The sequence below is a fragment of the Balaenoptera physalus genome, assembly GCF_965194825.1.
Source record: "Balaenoptera physalus genome assembly, chromosome: 6".
NCBI classification, from domain to species: Eukaryota; Metazoa; Chordata; class Mammalia; order Artiodactyla; family Balaenopteridae; genus Balaenoptera; species Balaenoptera physalus.
This window is the reverse complement of record NC_138885.1, coordinates 124,503,002-124,529,583: the sequence shown is the minus strand read 5'-3', so window position 1 is coordinate 124,529,583 and position 26,582 is coordinate 124,503,002. Positions and strand designations below refer to the sequence as shown.

Sequence of the window (26,582 nt, the reverse complement as noted above, 5' to 3'; positions counted from 1 at the left end):
TTGCCATAATATAGAAGATATTTAAAAAAAAATAACCTTCCTACATTCTTGCGGAAATATTGTTGCATTTTCTCCTTTCTCCTTCAGGAGTCGGTAAAGTGTTAAAGAAGATCAACAAGGCCATCGTCTCCAAGAAGAATAAAGACATTGTGACGGTGGCCAATGCCGTGTTTGTGAAGAATGGCTTTAAGATGGAAGTGCCTTTCGTCACGAGGAACAAAGACGTGTTTCAGTGTGAAGTCCGGAACGCGAACTTCGAAGACCCCGCCTCCGCCTGTGACTCCATCAACGTGTGGGTTAGGAACGAGACCAGGGGTGAGTGGCCACGGTTCCCGGGAATGAGGGGGCGTGATTTTCCACTTTGTGAATGAAAGCGTGAGTTGGGCTCTGAGACCCTCACTGGGGCCTGCGTGTCCAGTGGCCCTTCTGTTGTGAAAGGCCTGGGCCCACTGACTGCTCCGCCCTTTCTCTCTCAGGGACCCCACGGCTCAGTCCGCCTTCCTACCCTTTTCCTGCCGCCATCCCCTGTGCCCCCCGGGGACTTGTCTCCCTGTGGCTCTCGGGCAGCAGGGCGGAATACAGCTCTGCAGACTCTCTTCTTTCTCCGCAGCGTCTCATCTCCAGAGTCCCTGCCCACAGGCCCTTGTCTGTTTCGAAGGTTTTAGTGCTCATTCCTTCCTACTTCCGTATCCACATTCCCTTTGCCCAGAATGTGCTTCTCAGCCTTTAAGATTCGGGATTGAGCTCTCCCCACACCTTCCTTGCCTCTTTCTTTTTACATTGAAGTATAATTGACGTACAATATTATATAAGGTACAGGTGTACGATGCAGTGATTCACAATTTTTAAAGGTTATACTCCATTTATAGTTATTATAGAATACTGGCTGTATTCCCTGTGTCGTGCAGTACATTCTTGTAGCTTGTTTTATACATAATAGTTTGTTCCTCTTAACCCCCTGCCCCTGTGATGGCCCTCCCCCTTCCCTCTGCCCTCCCCTTCCTCATCTCTTGCTTCTGTCCTCCCAGGAAGTAAGTGCCTCCCCCGGTTATGATGGGCATATGCTTATCCACGACCGCACCCTTCGTTAGAGCACATCCACACTATGTAATTACTTGTGTACGTGCATCTCTCCCTCCACGAAACTCAAGAAATGTCTAACATCAGTGTTTTTAGCCTGTTAATTTGTAAACTTCAGGTTCAGGTGGAAATATTCAGAGGGAGAGGTAGGTCCAGAACATCAGAGGAGAGTTAAGGCTAGAAATAGAGATTTGGGAACCGTTTTTCACCGAAGGGGAGAGTTGAAGTCACAAGAGTGGAAGCAAAAGAGACTCAATAAGGAGAGTAAGCCCAAAGACAAAACTTGGGGAAACTCTGGCTTTTCGGGTCATGTCTCTCAAAGCGTGGTTCCTGGGGCATGTGTTTAGAATGCAGATCTCTGGGGAATTCCTTGATGGTCCAGTGGTTAGGTCTAGGCGCTTTCACTGCTGAGGGCCCATGTTCAATCCCTGGTCAGGGAACTAAGATCCCAAGCAAAAAAAAAAAAAAAAAAAAAAGAATGCAGATCTCTGAACCCCAATCTACTGAGGCAGAATCTCTGAGGCAGGGGCCTAGCATTCTGCACTAAAGCAAGTCCTCCCCCAGTCTCCCTCCAGACTTGTAGATGTGCATATTTGCAAACCATGTGAGGGGCTAGAGGAGAGCCGGATGGGGAATGCTCTGGAGGGTGGAGGAGAGCCAGCGTGGGGTTTTGGTAAACCTGTGACATCCCTTTTCAACAGGATCCTGCACGGTGCAGCCTGGGCTCCCTTCCTGAAACCACGAAATGATCAGGAGACCAGCAAATGGGAGGGGGTTAGTGTGTTTTTTTGAGCCTATAGGGCTAAGAGCAGAGGTAGGAAGCTGATGGTCCTCAGATGCGGGTAGCTGTATGATGTGACGTGTCAGCGCCCACCCAGCCTTCTTCTTTGCTGTGTCCTGGGAGTAGTAAGTCCCTCAGGATGCCGCCCGACCGTTTCAAACCACTTGAACACACACTGACTCAATGCATTTCTCGCAGCAACCGGGGAAGGGAAAGCGATGAGACTAGAAAAGTGATTTTCAACCCTGCAGACCTAACTCCCGCTGTTAAACAAAGATTTTCACTCTGTTTACTCTCTTGAAATGAAACTCATAGCTCATATAACCTATGCACATGTACACAAATTTTTTAAAAAATAATATAATGCCAAACTGTAATACCAGGAAAATCAAGAGTTATTTACAGATGTAGTTCAGCAGGTAAACCCTGGGGTACAGCCATCCCTGAATACGTAACAGTCAGATTCTTAGAATAAGAATCGACATTCACATTGCCTGTGAACTGACAGCCAGAAAAGCAGACGGAGACAGGCACACTGCACTGGCGACACGAAAACCACGGGCTGTGTTACCATCGTTGAGGCAGTTTTTTCTAAAACGCTGCAAAACTCTTGGTAAATTTCCGAGCAAAACAAGTACAGGTTCCACTTGGTTTGCGTGGTAGTCGCATTCCTGACAAATTCAGCATACATTAAAAGTATCCAAAATAAAAGATACTTTGTGTTTACACCAGAAAAAGAATAAGGTTCTGGGCTCAGATGACAAGGAGCAGGTTTCTCACGAACGTGACTACGCAGCGGGGCGTTTGAAAGCAGGATAGTTCATTGTTTGGGCTGTTTTGAACACTGCAGGACGTGTAGCATCTCTGGCCACTGTCTGTGCAACCAGAAACACTGCCACAAATTTCCAAACTGCCCGCTCAGAGGCACTTGTGTATATGCGAGGTGTCAGAAGGACCCTGCTGATCAAACTGTCCACGTGTGGAAGACTGCTGCGTGATGACAGATCCTGCCCTGCAGAGAGTGGTGGTGGGGGGGCCTTTCCAGTGTGCTAGGGATGTGGTGATGGCCTGGCTGGGGCTGCCCTGCCACCTCTCTGCGGCCTCAGCCCCAACCACGCGGGCTTCCTCCCAACTCTCACACTTGCCATCCTCTCTCCAATCACAGGAGCCCCCCCAGCCCCTCCCCCGCCCCGGTGCATCCTGCTACCTGGAATGCTTTCCTTCCCCGTTGCCCCTTGCCTATTCATTTCACACTATCTCATGAATGGCATAATAGTTACAAGCGTGAGAGCCCAGTTTGAACCTCGGTTCTGCCACCTGCTGGCTGTGTACCATTAGGCAGGTTACTTAACCCTGTGCCTCAGCGTCCTCGTCTGTAAAATGGAGATATAGCAGTGGTACATACTAGAATTGTTATAATAACATTAAGGTTGTTATGGGACTATAAATAATAAGCATAAGTCATTCAGCAAGGTGGTTGGCACTTTGCAAATGTTCAACGAATGTGAGCTATTTTTATAGCTATTGGCTCAAGTAATACTTCCTCAAGGAATCCATCCATCCCTGACCTCATCCACCAGATCACATCCCCCTCTTATTTGCCCTCACATCCTTAAGTACTTTCACTTGAAGATATTTATTACAATTGCATTTCCAAGTCACTTATATCAGCCTCCACTTCCCTCTAATCTATAGCTTTTGGAAGGGCGGGTTTTATTTTTATTTTGTTTTGTTTTCTCAGGTAGACATCAAAGACTGGATACATGGATGGATGGATGAATAGGTGGGTGGATGGATGGGTGGATGGGTGATGGATGCATGTTTATGGCAGTTATTGATGGCAGGTCCCCCATGTGCCTCCTTGCCTCTAAACCATGCATTTCTTACACTTCTCTTTTATCCTTTCTTTTTATTTCTTTGTGCCCCCTTATTATATCTTAGTTCTACCAGTGGCAATAAGAGGCTTTATTTACCTTAGGAAAAAAGGGCAGAAGAGATTCCTTCAGACTCTTGGTGTGCTACAACAGAATAGTGAACATAGAATCTTAGGTGTGATTTTTTTTTTTTTTTTTTAAAGATTTATTGATTGATTGATTGCTACGTTGGGTCTTCGTTTCTGTGCTAGGGCCTTCTCTAGTTGCGGCAAGCGGGGGCCACTCTTCATCGCGGTGCGCGGGCCTCTCACTATCGCGGCCTCTCTTGTTGCGGAGCACAGGCTCCAGACACGCAGGCTCAGTAGTTGTGGCTCACGGGCCTAGTCGCTCCGCGGCATGTGGGATCTTCCCAGACCAGGGCTCGAACCCGTGTCCCCTGCATTAGCAGGCAGACTCTCAACCACTGTGCCACCAGGGAAGCCCTTAGGTGTGATTTTAAAAAAATGAATGACAGGGTTCTTGCTGTTGCGCAGCTCACAGTTTAGTTGAGGGAGACAGATGCTACATTTGGCTAGAATAAAATACCGCAGTGTAACGATGGTGCTGAGCATTGGGCTTTATGGAAACTCCAGGAGATGGGGAGGAGGGACAGAGAAGAGATATAAGAAGAGGGGACCACTGAGCTATGTCTCAAAGGCAAGTAGGAATTGGACTGCGTAATTGTCCCAGCAAAGGCAAAACACAGCCTTCGCTATTGGGAAACCAACTCTCAAGAGCTTGCTATCGCTGGAGCACAGAGTTTTCACTTCCTTCCCACAGGACAGAGTCTGTTCACAGAAGCCGCTTTGCTTTGAGCGATGGCTATTTATATCGCATGTATTTTCCTTCCAGATCCTGATGTAAGGTGGCGTTGGTGCCCCCTTGTGTAAGTAATGAGCAATGATGACACTGTCTTGCTGGGCGCCCTGTGGGTCAGGGAATCCTCGAGTGTGCTTCTTTACCATGACTGACGTAAACATCTGTTTATTGTACCTCCGAATCTTCTTGAGCTTCATTTCAAAGAACTTAAAGCTCTCTCTGCTGAATCAGATATTCTTGCTTCTTCAGAAGCTGTTGGTTTTATTCTCACCATTTAATGTACTGTAACTTGCATTTATATTATGAACTTTTTTAAAAAGTTGGACTAAGAGCTACACTGAACTAATTTTTAATAGCTTTAGTGTTAGTGATCTCTCTTAAACCCATATACGCACACACACAGACACACATACACACAGACACACACACACACAAACACACAGTTGAATCTTCAAAAACCAAGCAAAAGGAACCTAAATGAAAATTCAAAGCTTCCAGCACAGGTAGCACTTTAGAAGGGTGTTTGTGACTTCACAAGAACATCCTGAAATTGCAACAGTTGTGTGTGCTTCATTCCTGCACAAACAAGCTGGACCATCCTGATATCTTGTGAAGAGCATCTTCCTTAACAATTAATTATTCTAGGAGAGACCCCATTTCTTTTTATCTCTATAATATGAGCCTAAATGGATCCCTGACCCATAAATATAGATACCAATTTTAGTCTCAACTCTTCTTTAAGTAGTTATGTAATAATCAGGGATTCCAAACTAATGCTCAACATTCCTAAAATCTTAAGAGAAATTAAGCATTTGCCTTTGATAACATTACACAGGCCGAAGTGTTCCTTTATTTTTAACTGGGATTAAATCAACCCAGTAGTTACAACAAAGCAACACGACAACTGTTTATCTTGTGCCGACCAAAAGCCCTCACTGGCAGTCATACATGTCAGTTATTATCAAAAACAGAGAAATTAATTATGAATTAAGTATAGCTTATGCGGATGAGCAAAATGTTCTTAAAATATGGGGTTTATAGGGAATTAGTTATAAAAGAATTTCTTGATGAAAAGTTTGGTAACCCTAAATAGAGGGTCTCTGAAGTCTTTTCTGGTCCTCTGATTTTTAACTTGTTTTCAGCTTTTAATTTTTAGTGAGGAAAAAAATTAGAAGGGACAAGAGGATATTGTAAAAGTTATTTTTAAAATGTTGGAAATTTTAAATTTTACAAATCTTTGAATCTTAAAATTTTACAAATCTTTGAATCTTAAAATTTCTCAGATTTTTCATTCCCCCCGACCCTGCAGCTGCCTTTTGCCCCCACGCGGACTGCCAATCCTGAGTGTCCTCTGTGTCTGTTCTCTGACTGCCCAGGTATGATCGACAACCTGCTGTCCCCGGATCTCCTCGACGGTGTCCTCACCAGACTGGTCCTGGTCAATGCAGTGTATTTTAAGGGCTTATGGAAATCACGGTTTCAGCCTGAGAACACAAAGAAGCGCACGTTTGTGGCAGCCGATGGGAAATCCTACCAAGTGCCGATGCTGGCCCAGCTCTCCGTGTTCCGGTGCGGTAAGTTCACACTCGGTGAGGCTCTGTCCTAGAATGTGCCAGCCGCAAGAAAGGCCCTCGGGTGCTGTCACTTAGCTCAAGAGCAAATCTGCCTTTTTATTTTTTATAAAGGGCAGGGGAGGAGAGGGCAGGATTTTTTAAAAGCTCATGGTAAGTCTTTGCATTATTTACAAAGGTTATGGATTAATGTATAACACATGTAATGCTCTTAGGTTGAAATTTAAAGATGACAGGACAATTCACAAAATGAGAATTATCATGGACATGAAACATATTGCATGTATTGTCAAGTCATCATTAGCAATCTTACATTACCAAATCGAAAATAAAAGTAAAAATTAGATCTCTTTTCCACTGATCAGATTAGCAAAAATTATGAAGATTGACGAAACCCAATGGTGGCTCTGGTGTGGGGGGCACGTGGGCACCCTTGGGTGCTGTTGGTGGTGGGGAGCCGTGGTCTGGAGGACTTTCTAGAAGCCCCGCCTCAGCAGTCTCATGCCAAGGAATTTATAATATGAAGATAATCATACACTAGCAAATAAATAGAAGCCATATACGTACATGTAGTGGAACACACATGATAATTAGATTTATATAAGTAGAGAGTTATATAATATGTGGTTGATTTCAGAAAACAAGTTACAGAACAGCAGATGCTGTTTCATCTCATTTATGTAAAATACTTTCTATATATTCATACAGACATGTCTTGGAGGATGTTCAATAAAATGTTAAGTGGTAGTATTTCAAATGATTATTTTTCTTTGTTTGAGTTTGAAATTTTTTTGAAGGAACATGTGTCAGTTTTACATGTGTCAGTTGGGGGAAAAAGAAAATGACCCACCTCTGCAGTCATTACCACACATAGGTAAGGCTGGTGACTGTTTTTTAAACCTGCTTTCACTGAAGTATCAGTGGTCCAGTTTAAGTTAAACTTCTTTTTCCTCTATAAGTTAGCCTTTATGTCTCCAATCTATATGTGGACATGTGGGTCCCAAGTATTCCCTTTGCATATACAGTATATATTAGATCAAGCACTGCTCAACATTTCTCCAGCTGCCTAATTCTTTAAATTCAGAAATGACTCATGCGAGGGACACAATAAAGTCACTTTCCTTCTCCCATGTCTTTCATCAAACGTCCAGGTAGAATTTTGTCATTCACTCAATAAATTTTATCAAGATAATAGGTATTTAAAAGCCCTGCAGAGGGACTTCCCTGACGGTCCAGTGGTTAAGACTCTGCGCTCCCTATGCAGGGGGCCCCAGTTTGATCCCTGGTCAGGGAACTAGATCCCGCATGCCGCAACTAAGACCCGGTGCAGCCAAATAAATAAATAAATGTTAAAAAAAAAAAAAAGTCCTGCAGAAAGGTAGCATGCTAAGCAGCTGAGACCAATGAAAGGCTCTTTTTGTCCAGAACACATTCTCAGGTTACGTTGCCCAGGAAGACGTCATGGAATGCTAGCGTGGCCCCCAGCTCCTATCCGAAGCACAGTTATTTTATTTTAGGTCAATCTTTGTACACATTCTAATAAAACAAAACGCGAGGAGGCCTCATTTACTGTATATTTCTGTTGCTGAAAAATAATAAGTCAGTAAAGAATAAATCAGCAAGGCTTCTGTAGGCATTCCCATGAAAGATTAAAATGTTTGTAGGAATGGAAGATGCTTTTCTTGAGTATATAGGATGTTCCCAGAGAGGGAGTTACATATCCAGGTGGCTTTTCAATTAAGAACTGATTTGTCTAAGAATCTGTGGTGTGCCTTATGGAAAGTAAGACACACATACATTCTTATGGTCCAAGATTCAAACTCCACAGCTCCACAGTGTGGGGGATCTCTTCCCCCGCCTTCCCTGATTCATGCCCTCCCTTCTCCACCCTCTTCTGAAGCCCCAGGAGACTGCATCAGTGGGCTCCCTTTTCCCCTGGCTTCCCGTTGGCTGGCTAGTGCGGTGAACCAGCAGGTGATGGGGTAAGGGAGGAGAGTGCGCTTGGGCACTGGCTTCCCAGCCCTCTCCCTGCATCGCCAGGGCCGCAGCATCCCTCCACCCAAGGTCTCCTGCCATCAGGACCTGCCCAAAGGCTCTTTCTCTCTGGGCCACCAGCCACTACCCTCGGCCCTCCCAGGCTAAGGCTGGTAATGGTGCCCCACTGTTTGTAGCCCAGGGTACCATTCTTAATGGCTCCTCTGTACCCTATCCTTGCTTTATAAGTGGTCCCTTCATTAAACTCTGCTGAATTGACCCAGTTTGGTGTCCTGTCTGTTAGCTGTCAGACCTTGATTGATCTGTACTGAATTCAGAACAGAACGTGAAAGTCCCCTTGCTCTCATTCCCTGCCAAGTACACACTGTTAAGTGCTCTGGGACCATCCTTCCTGCCCCCCCTTTCTACGCTGTCATGGGTTTTTACTGAGTAACTTGGGGTTGGAACCCAGCTCCTTCGTGGGCCAGGAGACAGAGTCCAGTGGTGTCATCGACTCCCAGGTTTCCCTCTTTGGCCGGCAGGGAAGTTTTTCATGGAAAGACGAGGCAGGTTTGTCTTCTGGAGAAAGCTCAGCAGTCTGTGGTGGCCCCAAGAAGTCATTTGTTTTCATGACCATAGACCACACAGCTGGTCACCCATTTTCGTCCTGTCTCATCGCAATCTGGCCCACTCGACCAGCCAGCGATGGGAGGCAGGTGGTCCTGACAGCTGAGCCAGGCCAGGCTGCCTGAACTTACTCACTCAGGCTCTGGTGCCACCTGCCCAGCGCCTCGTGAGGCCTCAGCCAGGCCTCGCCATCTTTGGTCACTTTGCTGAAACATCGTCCTTCCATTTACCTGTTTTTCAGCCTTCCTGACTTTTCCTCCAAGATAATCATCAAGGTCTCTGAGAGGATTTCCTTAATAACATTAAGGGAGAGGGTAGAAAATAGGAGGGGAAGACTCTTCTGACTTAAGCCCCATAAAGTGTAAGCACTTTGAGGGCAGAGACTTTTCCATTAAAAAAAAAAAGCCTTAAAAATTAGTAGAAATGTATTTCATATTCATTGCAAAGTCCTCAAATACAATGGTATATAAGGCAGAAAGTAAATGTTACTCTATATTCCCATTTCCCAGCATAAAAACCCCTATTAAGTGCTAGGCTTTTTGAGGCATTTTCTATGGATATCATTTGAGGCTTTTTCTATGGATATGTAAAATTTGTCTATCCAACTTTTTTGCATACATAGGATTACACTATAATTTCTATTTTGTAATCTGTTTATTCATTAGACAGTCTATCTTGGAAAACCTCTTATGTCAATTCTTGTGGATCTACTTGATACTTTTATCAGCTGCATAACACTCCATAATGTTATAAATGTATCATAATACCTTAGGGATGGCCATTTACTTTTTTTCCTATAACAACACTACAGTGAGCATTCTTGTACATAAATCTTTAGATATTTGTGTCAGAACTTCTAAAGGTAATGTCCTTGGATAGGAATTGCTGAATCAAAGTTGTTACAAATTTTCTGTTTTTATGGTTATGGATTTAGATTTAAGAGACTTTTCTGCTTTGAAAAAGACCACAAAGAATTCCAAACATACATATGTATGTGTATATACATGTGTGTCTATGAATATACAGTATGTTTCTAGCTTCCACTTTCCTCTGAGCTTCCAACTCATACCTACATATCCATATTATGTCTCTAATTAGTTGTCTATTAAGTTCTGGTTCCACAGATAAATATACTCTTGCCCTTGCCACCTAGCTCTCCCCGCAGTGTTCCTTCGCCCAGCAAATGGCACCAACACTCACCCAGTTGCTTAAACCACTCCTCCTTTCCCATTAACTCTCCCCAAACTCCCTTTCTACTGCAGCCTGAATATAGACTACTATATACAGTGGGTCTACTTGTTGTGGTTCTTTTTTTCAAATGTATATTTCAATTTCTACTTAAATATAGCCTGAACAGTTCCTTAAGACTCAGAAATCCACAAAGCTGCTTGTAGTAGAAGGTAATTAAAGGGACTTTCATCTATAAGGCTTTCCTGATACTGAATATTTAAAATATTGTCTCTGATTTTACAGGCTGAGAAGAGTTCTTTGCACTTCAGCAAGCCTAGCTATCAATACAGCCTCCCTTGTAGCACTTAAAATAGGAATCAGAGTATTTTAGGGGGCTTTCCAGAAAAACTGGACCATCCCCAAAGCACCACCTACAGAAAGTTTTACATCTTCTCCATATTTTCAATACTTGATTCTTTGCCTGTTATGTCTCATTAAAGGTTTTTGTTGAACATGATTCATCTAAGAGAAAAGACCGATTTTCCCCTTTCACCTCTTCCCTTCTTTTTAGAATGAATGGGCCTGCTCCATTCACATCTCTATATATTGCAGGAGTTATCTTCATTAAAGAACACTCAGTCTGCTTCCCAGATGTTAAAGGATGGAGGGCCTGGGGCTGGAAGAGGTCTGGCATGATGACAGGCTTCCTGCTCTGACACAAGGTTCCCAAATACCCCTTCCCTGCCTGGTTCATTCCACCCGGGATCTGTGCCCCAATGCAGCAGGTGTGGTTTCTCTTGGTGGATCGATTCTGACACTCAAGAAGCAAAGTATCTTACAAAGCTGCTCACACCCATAGATGAAGGTTTTTTGCTGTGTGCAGCCACTGGGCTGAGTTCTGGGCGTGTATTTTCTCATTTAATTTTCACAACAGCTCTGTAAGGTAGTACTAACATCCCATTTTACAGATAGAGAAACTAAGACTTGGAGTTCAGGAACTTGCCAAAGTCCCAGAGCCAGGATTTGAATCCAGGTCCTGTAACTCCAGATCTTGTGTCTTTAACCTTTGTCGTCTAAAACCATGCTGTGAAAGCAGTACCTCTGTGATTGGGTGGACGGAGAGGAAAGGGGTTATTTTGTAAAGATAAGCATGGAAGGGGCGCGTGTACGGAGTCAGCTGAGCCAGCATTTGTCATCAGCTCCCGTGATCAGAAGTAGACCTGGAGCCGGGGAGAAATGGACCGTCAGGAAGATGTGGGTGACGAGATGCAGAATGGTGAGCAGTTATTCACCTTACTGACCAGTTAATGATGGTCCCGTCGAGGCTGGATTCCCTGGTAGAATGAGCAGCTCTCGCCCCACCTCGAACACACCCCAGCTTCTAACTTTTCATTTTTCATGATCCTGACCTTTCAGAACAGTAAACAGTTCTAGAAGTGGCTAATGAATGCTTCCAGGTCCTTATTTCATGCCCCGGAGCAGTCATTTATTAACAACTTCCCGCATTTCGCAGTTTCTTTTTTTTTAATTAATTAATTAATTTTGGCTGCATTGGGTCTTCGTTGCTGTGCACGGGCTTCTCATTGCGGTGGCTTCTCTTGTTGCAGAGCATGGGCTCTAGGCATGGGGGCTTCAGTAGTTGCAGCACGTGGGCTCAGCAGTTGTGGTATGCAGGCCCTAGAGCGTGCGAGCTTCAGTAGTTGTGGCTCGCAGGCTCTAGAGCACAGGCTCAGTAGTTGTGGTGCACAGGCTTAGCTGCTCCGCGGCATGTGGGATCTTCCCGGACCAGGGCTCGAACCTGTGTCCCCTGCAGTGGCAGGTGGATTCTTAACCATTGCACCACCAGGGAAGTCCCTTTTTCACAGTTTCTAAAAATGAGCTCTACCAGTGTAGGAACCTAATGTTTTCTTTGAGGATTAAAGGGCTTATTAGGAAGTGGGTTTTTTTTCTCACTTTTCCATCAATTTTTCAGTTTCTGCTGAGACCATTTTATCATGCAGGGTAAAAGTAAAGGTAAAGACTCCCATCTTGGACTCTCAGGCAGCCCCAAGACGGGACCCAGGCGAGAAGGAGAGTCCACGTGTGTCTGGAGCTGAGGCCAGGCACCCTGGGTACCTGAGCAGCCCTGCAGGCGAGGACGGCACGTGGGGACAGGAGACATCGAGCACCGCCATGAATTGCCCGCATATTTCTTCCTCAAGGAGAAGCTGTCGTGTCATTCTGTAGCGTCATGCATTCTAAGAGCTTCACCGTTCTTACCATATTTTACAGCTAAAAGTGTTTGTTACGTAACGAAGACACAGTACGCTGTCTCTCTCTCTCTCTCTCTCTCTCCATCAGTGCCTCCCTCCCAACCCCTGTCTATGGACAACTGGCTTACTGACGTTCCTTGTCTCAGATGCAGTGATTAGCAAAGTCATCCCCAAAGAAAAGACAAGTGACAATCTTGAGAGAAACTCACTTTCTCTTTTCTCTCGTTCTTAAATATGTTGTCCTTCCGGGTCATTCAGAGGAGGAGGGAGAGGGAGCCAGTGTTCACTGGGCACCCACCGTGGGCCAGGCCCTGCTGAGTACCCTATACGTGTATGTCTTCTAATTTCATCATCACAACAATCCTGTGAGCCACACACTTTCAATATCCCTGGTCTCTCCATTCTCCAAACCAGGAGGCACACGGAGGTTAAGTAACCTCAGCAAGATCACCGAGGTCTTCTTCAAAAGTTGGAAGTGTTTCAGAAAACGTTTCAGACATCCACCGTCATCTAGAAATGCTGGTTTTCCATTCACCTGGTTAATTCTTACAACTCTCCCATCGCATGTCTAATGTAAAGGTTCCGTGGGCTCCTAAGGCATGCTCTGTGGAAGGCTTTTTCTCCTGGGAGTTCATGGCCCCTCTGGGCCCCATGCTTATGCCCTGGGCTTCTCTCCAGTGCCCATCATGTCTGCACTTGTGTCCACTCGGATGGGCAGTGCTCAGCTGTGCTGCTCAGTTGCTAAATGTTTTGAACATTTTACGTGGGGATAAAAGGGTTCTAAGATCAAATTAGTTTGGGAAACCTGAGAATAACTAGAGTTAAACAGTTTTCTTCGGGATATCTCAGAGCCTTTCTATCATTGGTATATATTATGAATCTGCAGGAAGAATCAAGTGTCTGGTGCTTCCTCTACTTCCTGGGATGTGGAATCCGTTTTGTCTACCGGACGTCTTGCAGGTTGTGTGTTCTCTAGATGACATTCTGAGAAATGCTGGTTTAAATCCTTCTTGGGTTTTCATCAGTAAGCACAAGTACCATAAAGTATCAAAAAGCCCTAATGGTAGTTACTGGAATGAATGAAGAGTGAGTAGGAAGTCAGGCAGTGAAGGAGGATCATCTTTTTTTTAAAAATTTATTTATTTATTTATTTATGGCTGTGTTGGGTCTTCGTTTCTGTGCGAGGGCTTTCTCTAGTTGTGGCAAGTGGGGGCCACTCTTCATCGCGGTGCGCGGGCCTCTCACTGTCGCGGCCTCTCCTGTTGCGGAGCACAGGCTCCAGACGCGCAGGCTCAGTAATTGTGGCTCACGGGCCTAGTTGCTCCGCGGCATGTGGGATCTTCCCAGACCAGGGCTCGAACCCGTGTCCCCTGCATTGGCAGGCAGATTCTCAACCACTGCGCCACCAGGGAAGCCCCCAAAGGAGGATCATCTTTGGCGTTAGACGTACTGAGTCCGTACTGAGTCCTGGTCCACTTTTAGCCATGTGTCCCTTGGTAAGTTACTTAATTTCTCTAATTGTAGCCTCCCCAGCTGTAAAATAGGACTGCGTATACCTACCTGGTGGGGCGCTGTAGATGCTAATTGCGTTGGGGTGGTTGGTGTGGGCCTGGCACAGAGTGGACCCTAAACAGTGGAAGCTGTTTACCCCCTCCCTTGCTCCCTCCTCTTCACGTGCATTCGGAGACGCCACCAAAAGAATCATTCTTAGCTCAGATTCATTCCTTCATCCATATGATAAGGGTCAACTTGCAAAGCACTATATTCTAAGTGCCTTGTGATCTAGTTAAGTTCTACTCAACAGAATTAGTATGACTTTAGTGACAGCCAAAGGCATTCTGTTAAGACATGTCTAGACTAAAGAATTCTTTACCAGGGAAGGAAGAAATAATTGTCCTTATCTTTGACTTTCTAAGCAAGCTATTTTTATTTTTTATTTATTTTTGAATTTTTGAATTTTATTTTATTTATTTTTTTATAAAGCAGGTCCTAATTAGTCATCAATTTTATACACATCAGTGTATACATGTCAATCCCAATCGCCCAATTCATCCCACCACCACCCCCACCCCCCGCCGCTTTCCCCCCTTGTTGTCCATACGTTTGTTCTCTACATCTGTGTCTCTATTTCTGCCCTGCAAACCAGTTCATCTGTACCATTTTTCTAGGTTCCACATATAGGTGTTAATATATGATATTTGTTTTTCTCTTTCTGACTTACTTCACTCTGTATGACAGTCTCTAGGTCCATCCACGTCTCTGCAAATGACCCAGTTTCATTCCTTTTTATGGCTGAGTAATATTCCATTGTATATATGTACCACAACTTCTTTACCCAGTAATCTGTTGATGGGCATTTAGGTTGCTTCCATGACCTGGCTATTGTAAATAGTGCTGCAGTGAACATTGGGGTGCATGTGTCTTTTTGAATTATGGTTTTCCCTGGGTATATGCTCAGTAGTGGGATTGCTGGGTCATATGGTAATTCTATTTTTAGTTTTTTAAGGAACCTCCATACTGTTCTCCATAGTGGCTGTATCAATTTACATTCCCACCAACAGTGCAAAAGGGTTCCATTTTCTCCACACCCTCTCCAGCATTTGTTGTTTGTAGCTTTTCTGATGATGCCCATTCTAACTGGTGTGAGGTGATACTTCATTGTAATTTTGATTTGCATTTCTCTAATAATTGGTGATGATGAGCAGATTTTCATGTGCTTCTTGGCCATCTGTATGTCTTCTTTGGAGAAATGTCTATTTAGGTCTTCTGCCCATTTTTGGATTCAGTTGTTTGTTTTTTTAATATTGAGGTGCATGAGCTGTTTATATATTTTGGAGATTAATCCTTTGTCCGTTGATTTGTTTGCAGATATTTTCTCCCATTCTGAGGGTAGTCTTTTTTGTCTTGTTTGTAGTTTTTGTAGCAAATGCAAGCTTTGCTGTGCAAAAGCTTTTAAGTTTCATTAGGTCCCATTTGTTTATTTTTGTTTTCATTTCCATTACTCTAGGAGGTGGATCAAAAAAGATCTTGCTGTGATTTATGTCAAAGGGTGTTCTTCCTATGTTTTCCTCTAAGAGTTTTATAGTGTCCGGTCTTACATTTAGGTCTTTAATCCATTTTGAGTTTGTTTTTGTGTATGGTGTTAGGGAGTGTTCTAATTTCATTCTTTTACATGTAGCTGTCCATTTTTCCCACCACCACTTATTGAAGAGACTGTCTTTTCTCCATTGTATATCCTTGCCTCCTTTGTCATAGATTAGTTGACCATAGGTGTGTGGGTTTATCTCTGGGCTTTCTATCCTGTTCCATTGATCTATATTTCTGTTTTTGTGCCAGTACCATATTGTCTTGATTACTGTTGCTTTGTAGTATAGTCTGAAGTCTGGGAGTCTGATTCCTCCAGCTCCATTTTTTTCCCTCAAGATTGTGTTGGCTATTTGGGGTCTTTTGTGTCTGCATACAAATTTTAAGATATTTTGTTCTAGTTCTGTAAAAAATGCCATTGGTAATTTGATAGGGATTGCATTGAATCTGTAGATTGCTTTAGGTAGTATAGTCATTTTCACAATAGTGATTCTTCCAATCCAAGAACATGGTGTATCTCTCCATCTGTTTGTATCATCTTTAATTTCTTTCATCAGTGTCTTATAGTGTTCTGCATACAGGTCTTTTGTCTCCCTAGGTAGGTTTATTCCTAGGTATTTTATTCCTTTTGTTGCAATGCTAAATGAGAGTGTTTCCTTAATTTGTCTTTCTGATCTTTCATTGTTAGTATATAGGAATGCAAGAGATTTCTGTGCATTAATTTTGTATCCTGCAACTTTACCAGATTCATTGATTAGCTCTAGTAGTTTTCTGGTGGCATCTTTAGGATTCTCTATGTATAGTATCGTGTCATCTGCAAACAGTGACAGTTTTACTTCTTCTTTACCAATTTGTATTCCTTTTATTTCTTTGTCTTCTCTGATTGCTGTGCCTAGGACTTCCAAAACTATGTTGAATAATAGTGGTGAAAGTGGACATCCTTGTCTCGTTCCTGATCTTAGAGGAAATGCTTTCAGTTTTTCACCATTGAGAACGATGCTTGCTGTGAGTTTGTTGTATATGGCCTTTATTATGTTGAGGTAGGTTCCCTCTGTGCCCACTTTCTGGAGAGTTTTTATCATAAATGGGTGTTGAATTTTGTCCAAAGCTTTTTCTGCATCTATTGAGATGATCATATGGTTTTTATTCTTCAATTTGTTAATATGGTGTATCACATTGATTGATTTGTGTATATTGAAGAATCCTTGCATCCCTGGGATAAATCCCACTTGATCATGGTGTATAATCCTTTTAATGTGTTGTTGGATTCTGTTTGCTAGTATGTTGTTGAGGGTTTTTTAAGCAAGCTATTTTTAGAATAGGGAAGTTCTCAACCTGAATTGCTCTCTTCCCTCTGAAGCTACCCTGGCGATCAGCAACCATTCGTGCCCCTTCTGGAAGTCACCAAGGATGCACTGAACCTGCCTCTGATTTCTTTAGGGTCTACAAGCACCCCCGGTGACTTATGGTACAACTTCATCGAGCTGCCCTACCACGGGGAGAGCATCAGCATGCTGATCGCGCTGCCGACAGAGAGCTCCACCCCACTCTCGGCCATCATCCCGCACATCAGCACCAAGACCATAGACAGCTGGATGAGCACCATGGTGCCCAAGAGGGTACAGGTCATCCTGCCCAAGTAAGTAGCCCCTTTCCCTAAAAGAGAAAACAACAGGACTACTCGACCCCTGGGAGTGATTGTGTCAGATACTGGCCAACTGAAGGCTGAAATAGACTCATCATGAAACCTGCCTTATTTTGCAGAAATTGCATGGTGGGACTACAAGGCTGTGCTTTTGTAAAAGTTGGTTTTCAATCCCTGTGCCTCTTATATGGCAGGATAGTGATGACGGGGAAGGAAAGAAGGCAGCCTGGTCTCTAAGCCTCCACAAGACTACAGCTCTTGTGCCACTACAAGGGCTTTTAATATAGGTCACTATTCAAAAGACTGAAAAGCAGATGCAAATCATCATCTGATAGTATGCTGAAAATACAGTAAAGTTTAGTAGTGCTCTGTTTGTTTTGATAAGGAGTTTCATTCTAGGTACTTAAGTTTTAGCTGGAAGTTGCTAAAGACCAAGGTCCAAAAGGTAGGTAATAAGGAAATATTTTGAAGCTACCCAGGCAGAGTTCTTACATTAGTATCTAGGGCAGTTTTTCTATTATACCCTAAAAGTATAATATAGATGAAACCTGAACTGTTAGGACTTGAAACCAAGGGGAAAGGAGTCCCAAATTCTGTCTGATTCCTAAATTTCTAACAGGTCAGAGAATACTTTGCCCAGATCTGTGAAGCAGGCAGTGAATGTCCCCTTTTTATAAACTTTTCAACATTACTGTTTTGTCAGTATCCAGGGCTTTAAACCACCCAGGCCTCAGTGGTGGTGGCAATACCTTCCAGTTCTAATAGCTTTTAATTCTCTAGCCACTGAGTTAAGTAATCAGAAGAGTACATTCATAATAAATATTAGTAATTCTTATTAGTATTAGTATTAGTAATTCTCCCAAGAGTATTTCTTTTTGTTGTAAAATAAGCCTTCACATAGGCAGTGCTTGCCATAAATGAAGAAGCTGGTGATGTACATAAATTATAGTTATAATGGTAAATTACCATATAAATTACCATAATAGCCCATCTGTGATGAGAATCTGCTCACTTACCCTTGCGGCTTTCCCACAGGATGTGATAAAATCTGGTAAAACATCCTCTGATGATAGATTTAATAACTGACATTTACATATCTATAGCTCTAATGCCAGATAGTCCACAAATATCCAAGAAATCCATATCAAACCCAAATGAATACCATTCCTAATATTTGCCCCAGTTTTAATGGTAAAATGCTTCCAGAATCCCAACACGAACCAGCAGGAATGTATTTCCTCTCTTTTGACCATCCCCAATCCCAGTAAGTATGGTGGCTCTTACAGCAGCCAAGATCATGGCTCTGTGGTTGGGTATGGGGAAGAGCCCATAGATAGATATTCCAGAATACCAGACACTCATCAACACCCTGTTACCGAGTCCAAGCTTGTATTTCTCGCCGCATGACAGACCAGTAAATCAAGAAATATCAAGGAATAGCAACTTTATTCAGAAAGCCAGCAGACAGAGAAGATGGTGGACTAGTGTCCCAAAGAACCATCTTCCCCGAGTTAGAATTCAGGCTTCTTTTATACTAAAAGGGGAGGGAGCAAAGTCAGACCTTTCCTGGTTCCCATCAGCCTCCAGAGGGGATGTGTTCATTTCTTCCTTCCTGCAGTCATTCACAGGCGGGCCTGGTCAGGATAGTTACTGTGAGCTAAACAAAAGTATTTTAGCTTAATGCTCATTACCTGGGAGGCAGGGTTCCCAGAGATGGGCCATTTATGTGTAATTTAAGCTTATAGGCAACATCCCTTTAATGATTAACTTGTAATAGCATACAGAGGTTCTTCCCTATTGCAACCCTGCGTCTCCCCATCAGCATAAGAGAAAGTGCTTCTGTAGATCTTCCTAGGACCGGAATGGGGAGCCTATTGCCCATGAGGGTAAGGACACCCCTACTTGCTGATACTGTGCCATTTTGCCAGGTATGTGTTTGAGAGACGAGTTGTTCTCTACTTACCTGGTACTTAAATCTTGGGATTAAAATTAAAGATATAGGTGTTCAGAGTGTACTTTAAAAAGGATCTGTTTGTAAACCTTTTTTCCACTGGCACTGATTATATCATTTTATATCATTTATAGTGTATTGATTTTCCCCCTATTTTCTGCTTTCGTGCTAGGTTCACAGCTGTAGCACAAACAGATTTGAAGGAGCCGCTGAAGGTCCTTGGCATCACCGATATGTTTGATCCATCAAAGGCAAATTTTGCAAAAATAACAAGTATGTTCAATGTAAAACTTGCTCCTAAACTTGTGGAGTATGTTACAGATTGAGTCTCTGATTTGTTCAGAGAGAAAAGGTCAAAATTAGGGGTGTGCTGCCATAAAACTCTCCAAGGTTTAATCTGGTATATCACCAAAGTATGCTGTTGAGCCTTCATCACTTAAATCAGCATAAGTCATCCATCCCTACATTTCACATGTACGTTTCATGTGAAGCCCACACGATCCCACACATTTAAAGAAGCATTTCACGTGTTATCTCTGTTACCTAAAAATTTGGCTCTTAATTAGATATTAGTCTCTTCCTTTTCCAAATGCAAACTTTTCCCCTGTATTTTCAAATTTTCAAAATCAAGATTTTTGAGCTCTCAAATGCTTACTTCCACCAAACTACAGCGGGCACCACTATATTCAGATAGGTATTTTGGCATCTCATCACCCATTAATCTGAAATAATATAAATTCAAAGGAGTCTGATTAGAGCTTTCCTTTGCCAAACCATCTAGGACACAGCTGGTATAATATCCCTTCATTTGCCAGTACACGTAATTTTTTCCTAGAGTCATATTTGAACGGTCGGTCCTTTGTCTTTTTAAGTTAGAGCATAGCCACCTCCTGCCAAAGGCATGGCTTAAACGTGATTTGTGCTCCGTGTTGTATTTTTCCCCTGAGTGATAAGCAAACAGTTCATTACCAACCTCAGTTGCCTGCTAGTGAACACCTGAGTACCTGTGCTGGGGATTAAGGCGACTTCCCTGGTGAAACTGAAGCTCCATGGATGTTCTGATACTCTCATCCCTTTTGAACCAAACTCTCTTCCCCCATCCAGCGGCATTAGCATCCCCTTGTTTGAAATTCACAATTTTGGGTCTGACCCAGACCTACTGAATCAGCGTCTTTGCTTTAACAAGATTCCTCATCCCAATGAAGTTTGAGAAGCACTGTTTTGGTTTTTTTTTTAATAAATTTATATATTTATTTATGGCTGCATTCGGTCTTCACTGCTACATGCGGGCTTTCTCTAGTTGTGGCGAACGGGGGCTACTCTTCCTTGCAGTGCACCGGCTTCTCATTGTGGTGGCTTCTCGTTGCAGAGCACAGGATCGAGGCGCACGGGCTTCAGTAGTTGTGGCACTCGGGCTCAGTAGTTGTGGCTCACAGGCTCTAGAGCGCAGGCTCAGTAGTTGTGGCGCACAGACTCAGTTGCTCCGCGGCATGTGGGATCTTCCCAGACCAGGGCTTGAGCCCGTGTCCCCTGCACTGGCAGGCGGATTCCTAACCACTGCACCACCAGGGAAGCCCTGAGAAGCACTGTTTTAACCTGCCCTTTCCCCTTCAGGATTAGCTTTGTAGCTTAAGTACTAGAGAGCAGTCGCAGGGCATTCACAGGTGTTCAGAGGGAGGACCAGGTGCCAGAAATTCTCCTGAGATGTTCTGTTTAACCGTGCAGGTGACGTGGTCCCTGCAAACGTGCCTCTCATTCATGATTGGTCACATTAGAGCCGAGCATCGGTGCAGATGACCCAAAAAGCACTTTCTCCATTTGCATCAGACCTGTGTCCCATCAAGGTCACCATTAACTTCTGTTTGCATTCTCCTCGAATGCTAACCCCAGTGGGCGTTGCTGGAATGGTAAGATTTGCTGAGAAGGAAAGTGAGTTCACTAGAAGGTCCCAGAGGCACGGCTGCATTTCTGAGACTGGCCCTCCAGAGCAGCCTAAACTCTGCTTCTACTCTTCACTAATACGCCTGTAAGATGAGTGACTTTTGTGATGAAAAGACAGCACTGGGCTTCCCCTGGTGGCACAGTGGTTGAGAATCTGCCTGCCAATGCAGGGGACACGGGTTCGAGCCCTGGTCTGGGAAGATCCCACGTGCCGCGGAGCAACTAGGCCCGTGAGCCACAATTGCTGAGCCTGCGCGTCTGGAGCCTGTGCTCCGCAACAAGAGAGGCCGCGACAGTGAGAGGCCCGCGCACTGCGATGATGAGTGGCCCCCGCTTGCCGCAACTAGAGAAAGCCCTCGCACAGAAACGAAGACCCAGCACAGCCAAAAATAAATAAATAAATAAATAAATAAATAAAATGAAAAAAACAAGACAGCACTTACCATGCCACTAATTAGCCACTTGATTGGGGGACAGATTTCTTAACACTCTGGGCCTCGCTTTCCCCATCTGTAAGTGCCATATTTTTTCTGGATCTGACATTCTGTAATTGAAAAATAATATTTTTGGCTTGCTTATTCTGGAAAACTGGGCTACCTTTTTAAAGCCCTGCTCTTTTCATTTTTTAATAAAATCCTTAGTGATCAGAGTTGAATTGATAGAGTCACTAACACATTTGGGGTCCGGGACTCCCTCCTCTGAAGTGATGTCACAGTTCAATTAGCAGAGACTGAAATTAACCGTGGGTGACCCTACATACAGCCTTCAATCACCAGGACTGTAAGAGGTCACTTCTTCTGACACCTTTTAAGAATTGGAGCTTGCCATGGCTTTGAGGTTACTTCCCCCACTAACCCGATGGCCTGCATATCAAATAAATGCTGTTTTTGTTTTATTTTCTGGGAACAGGGTCAGAAAACCTTCATGTTTCTCACATCTTGCAAAAAGCGAAAATCGAAGTCAGTGAAGATGGAACCAAAGCTTCAGCAGCAACAAGTAAGTAAGCCCTGGGTCAGCAAGTAAGTAAGGCCTGGGCAGGACTGGTCCTGGTGAAGGGAGCAAGTGTACCCTGGTCCACTCATCAACTAATGTGTCCTGAGCCCTATTTCTAGCCAGGCACTGTGGACTGACCCTCGGGAGACAGTGGTGACTTTAGGAGGATCTGCGTCCATGAAGCTCAAGAGTCTGTTACATTAAGGAAAGCACTTCAGTAGAAATTCCTCTAGGACAGGAGTTGGCAACCTTTTTCTATAAAAAGCTAGATAGTATATAGTTTCTGCTTTGTGAGCTATACAGGGTCGCTCACAACTTCTCAACTCTGCCCTTGCAGTGTGAAAGCAGCATAGACTATACAGGCAAATGGGCGTGGCTGTGTTCCAATAAATCTTTCTTCATAAAAGCGGGGCCCCTCAGACTTGGCCTAAGGACGGTAGTTTACTGACCCCGCTCTCAGAAGGATGAAGCATATTGTGGATTCGTATCGACAGAAAAGACCCATCTTCACATTAAAACATAAAATAATAGCAACTACTAATAGGAAAATAGCCAACTGGGTCTGGACGAAGGACGAAGTGAAGAATTAACAAGCAGGGCTTCCCTGGTGGCGCAGTGGTTGAGAATCTGCCTGCCCATGCAGGGGACACGGGTTCGAGCCCTGGTCTGGGAAGATCCCACATGCCACGGAGCAACTGGGCCCGTGAGCCACAATTACTGAGCCTGCGCATCTGGAGCCTGTGCTCCGCAACAAGAGAGGCCGCGATGGTGAGAGGTCCGCGCACCGCGATGAAGAGTGGTCCCCACTTGCCGCAACTAGAGAAAGCCCTCGCACAGAAACGAAGACTCAACACAGTCATAAATAAATAAATAAATAAATAAAAGAACATGAATTTCTTTAAAAAAAAAAAAAAAGAATTAACAAGCAACTATTGAATTACAGCAAGATTGCTATGCAGCCTTCCTCGATAATTAGAACATCCACATTTGCTTTCTCCTCAATAGCTTATATAATGGAGAAAATAGAACAATTTTAGGTTGGTTTTTATACCCCCTAATTATCCACATGAGATTGGATGAATAGATCTGGCCAAACTCCGTGAATTCGTAAAGTGAATATCTTAGCTATACCTGTAAGTAGGTCAAATATTTCTGGTCATTAAAAGGTACCATTTATACTCAAAATAGACATTTTATTGCCTTTCTAGAATAAACATTTAATTTTTATTCCTTTAAAATAGGGTTTAAAACAAAGACCTAGAAAGTGACCTCTAAATTTTGCCAACGTTATTGAGCAACTTTGCCAAATTGGTATAACTATCGGGACTGACTACTTAAGATGCAGGGCCCTATGCAAAATGAAAATATGGAGCCCTTTGTTCAAAACTTATTAAGAATTTCAAGACAGCAATAGCAGAGCACTAAACCAAGTGCAGGGCCATTGTGAGTGTGGGGCTCTTGTGACTGCCCCGGTCACATGCCCTTGAAGCCAGCCCTGCTGTATTAGTCTGCTAGGGCTGCCATAGCAAGGTACCACAGACTAGAAGGCTTAAGCAACAGAAATTTATTTCTCACGGTTCTGGAGAATAGAAGTCCAAGATCAAGGTGTTGGCAGGGTTCCTTTCTCCTGAGGCCTCTCTCCTTGGCTTGCAGACGGCCACCTTCTCACTGTGTCCTCACATGGCCTTCTCTCTGTGTGCTCACATCCCTGGCGTCTCCCTCTCTTCTTATAAGGACACCAGTCCTATTGGATTAGGGCCCTACCTTCATGGCCTCATTTAAGCGTAAAGACTTCCTTAAAGGCCCTGTCTCCAAATACAGTCACATTTGGGGTTAGGGGTTCAGTATACAGGTTTTGAGGGGGTACAATTCAGTCCATAACACTTACTAACTGTTGATTTAATTTTAATAACCCTGGGTTGAGCGGTTTACCCAAGCATAGGTGCAGATGTTTCCCTTATAACATCAAGTCCAAGTCGTTCATGCTTCCCAGGGGATTGAGGAAGAAGACTGGGTCATTGCAGCAAGCGTGGGACAGTTATGCCAGGAATCTACCCTCCTGCAAGGCCTTATCACTGGCTTATTAAATCAAAGCTACCATTGGTAAATGGCAGAGTAAACATGTGTAAGACCATAAGCCTAAATAAGTTTGCTTTCTAAGTCCAATGTCTACACCAGGTGAGTTGAACAGCAGTATAAGGTAGTAGGTCCCAGATGAGCAGTCTACACTGCCAGTGAGAGGACAGTCTAGATGATGTGCTTAAAGAAGGCACAGACAAAATGGATGAGACGTGAGTGGGTCCTTGATGCAGGATTTGGAGAGGCTAAAAGGCCCAGGGACCAGGCAACAGCTAGGAAGATGGTATGAATGAAAAACAGCTAATAATAACGGTGAATATGCGTTGGGTGTTTATTAAGTGGCAAACACTGTTCTAAGAGCTGTAATGTGTTTCATTTAATCCTAATAACAACCCTACAAGGAGTAGGTACATTTATTAAAGGAGATGGGGCTTGTGTGGACTAAAGGAGGACGGATGGAAAGGGCCTGGCCCATGGCAGGTGTGCCATCAGTGGTGACCACTGGGCCTGTTATTACATGGCCAGCCTGTGGGACAGGCACCATGTCCTGCCTTGAATTACGTGCTGCCTTGCTGGCCTCATGCTGGGCATACAGTGCATTTTCCTTTTCCTCCCGCAGCTGCGATTCTGATTGCAAGGTCATCGCCTCCCTGGTTTATAGTAGACAGACCTTTTCTATTTTTCATCCGACATAATCCTACAGGTAAGTGATTCTCCTCCTCTGTTGTTTGCTAGCTGTTAGTTAACTCCAGCAGCGCTGCTTTTAATCCTTGTCCCATGTGTCAACAAGTGCCAACGCTTTCAGTAATGTACCCACGCCCCTCGCAGAGAGAGGAAAATCAGGCTGTTTTTACAGAGTGTGATGGCATTTTTCAAACACAGAATTTTAGGTTTTGTTTTGTTTTGTTAACATCTTGAGAGCTCTGCAGCCCTTTGGGGCATTTTGATGTCTACTGATTTTTTTTATAAATACAGTAGGTAAATTTTGCAGGAAGCTACGTGTCTTCAACCTTTGTAAGGGCACCCTGCTGTTATGACCTGAGAATTGTTAATTCAGTCTATCTTAGCTCCATGAGTCATGGGTTCAAAGTTGGCTCTGTCCTTTAGCTTCATCTTTAAAATTAGAATAACAATAATTCCTACCTCTTATTACAGTTACGAAGAATAATTAAGGCTGTCTTGGTGGAGACGTTGTCGTCATGTTGGTACAGAGTAGAAACTAACGCAGTCTAGCTTTTACTCTGCTTTTAATCAATAACATAAGCTAGTTCCTTATCCTTTTATCTCATTGCATCTTCATTGTTATAATTAGTGTGCTCCCGGGCCACAGTCCAATATGGGAGCCTCTAGCCACATGTGGATGCTTAGCTTTTTAACTTTAATTAATTAAAATGAAATGTAATTAGAAATTCAGTGTCTTAATCACACTAGCCACATTTCAAGGGCTCAATAGGCACATGTGACCAGCGGCTACCATATTGGACAATGAAAATACACACATTCCCATCATTGCAAGAAGTTGCATTGGACAGCACTGCTTAAGAGCAGTGGGTTAAACACAGCCCAGAAACCTCCCCTTAAATATACCTTCCATCTTCTTTTAAGGATTGTTTTTTTATAGAGTTAAGTGTTGTTTCCTTTTAATTCTCTAGGTGCTGTTTTATTCATGGGGCAGATAAACAAACCCTGAAGAGTATACAAAAGAAACCATGCAAAGCAAAGACTACTTTGCTATGAAGAAAAGACTCCTTTCCTACATCTTTCATAGTTCTGTTAAATATTTTTGTACATTACTTTCTTTTTCAAAACTAGTTCTTAGGAACAGAGACTCAATGATGCAGCATTTCTGTTCTGGGAGGCGTTAAGGGAAAAAAGGGCAAGATGGCTGGAACACTGTACTGAGAAATGAATAGAAGGCTTCAAAATGTCTAAAAGATTCTTTAAACTACTGAGTGGTTACCTAGGTCAACAACCCTCTTGAGTATTTACTGTCCGAACAGTTCAGGATCTTTGTTTTGTTTTGTTTATATGTGTGGCTTTTCAGAAAAAAAATTAATCAGTGTGATGGGAGGGGAAAAAAGGACATTTTATGGTAGCTCTTACTTTTATATGAAAAAAATATTATTGGCCTTTTAAATTTTTTTTTTTTGTCTCATCCAAAGTCTTGATAGTAAGAATTACTTTGGGGATAGAAATAGCGAAATCTCTAGGCTCTTTGTGTGTTTTTGTTGTTGTTGTTGTTTTATATAATGCATGTATTCACTAAAATAAAGTTTAAAAAACTAGTGTCTTGCTAGACAAGGTTTGCTGTTGTGCAGTGTGCCTGTCACTACTGTTCTGTACTCTTTGGATTTGCATTTTTGTATTTTGTACAAAGTAAAAATAAAGTGTTATGAGTAGTAGAAAAAAAAAAAAGCCATTTCTCTGCTATTTGAAAATACAACAAAAGAAATAGCCTTTTAAAAATACCTCAGCCTCTTCTAGTAAACCTTTGCACTTAGGCAAACAGCAAGAAACCCCTGGCCTTCCCTTCCCTTCCCTCCAAACCTAGCAATCAGACCCTGTTCCCTGCCCCAGCACTTGACAGTTTACAGATCACTCAGGGGAGCCACTGTCACAGTAAATCCATCTCTGATGTCAGCTGTGGTTCCTCAGATGAGGGCTGAGGCTTCTCAGCAAAGGTAGGGATTTTGTAGCGAGAG

General features: G+C 43.4%; 1 protein-coding gene across 2 annotated transcripts in view; it reads left to right on the top strand.

Annotated features, from left to right (window-relative positions):
* The window catches only part of SERPINE2 (serpin family E member 2), a 75,681-nt gene extending 49,516 nt beyond the window's left edge, over nucleotides 1–26,165 (top strand). For both annotated transcript variants that reach the window (XM_082464679.1, XM_082464680.1), the window contains exons 3-9: nucleotides 88–315; nucleotides 5,970–6,167; nucleotides 16,712–16,910; nucleotides 19,040–19,140; nucleotides 21,718–21,804; nucleotides 24,500–24,583; nucleotides 25,533–26,165. In XM_082464679.1, the coding sequence (XP_082320805.1) occupies nucleotides 88–315; nucleotides 5,970–6,167; nucleotides 16,712–16,910; nucleotides 19,040–19,140; nucleotides 21,718–21,804; nucleotides 24,500–24,583; nucleotides 25,533–25,570 (935 nt within the window). In that variant the 3' untranslated portion in view covers nucleotides 25,571–26,165. The remainder of the gene's footprint in view (nucleotides 1–87; nucleotides 316–5,969; nucleotides 6,168–16,711; nucleotides 16,911–19,039; nucleotides 19,141–21,717; nucleotides 21,805–24,499; nucleotides 24,584–25,532) is intronic.
* Nucleotides 26,166–26,582: the final 417 nt, after the last annotated feature.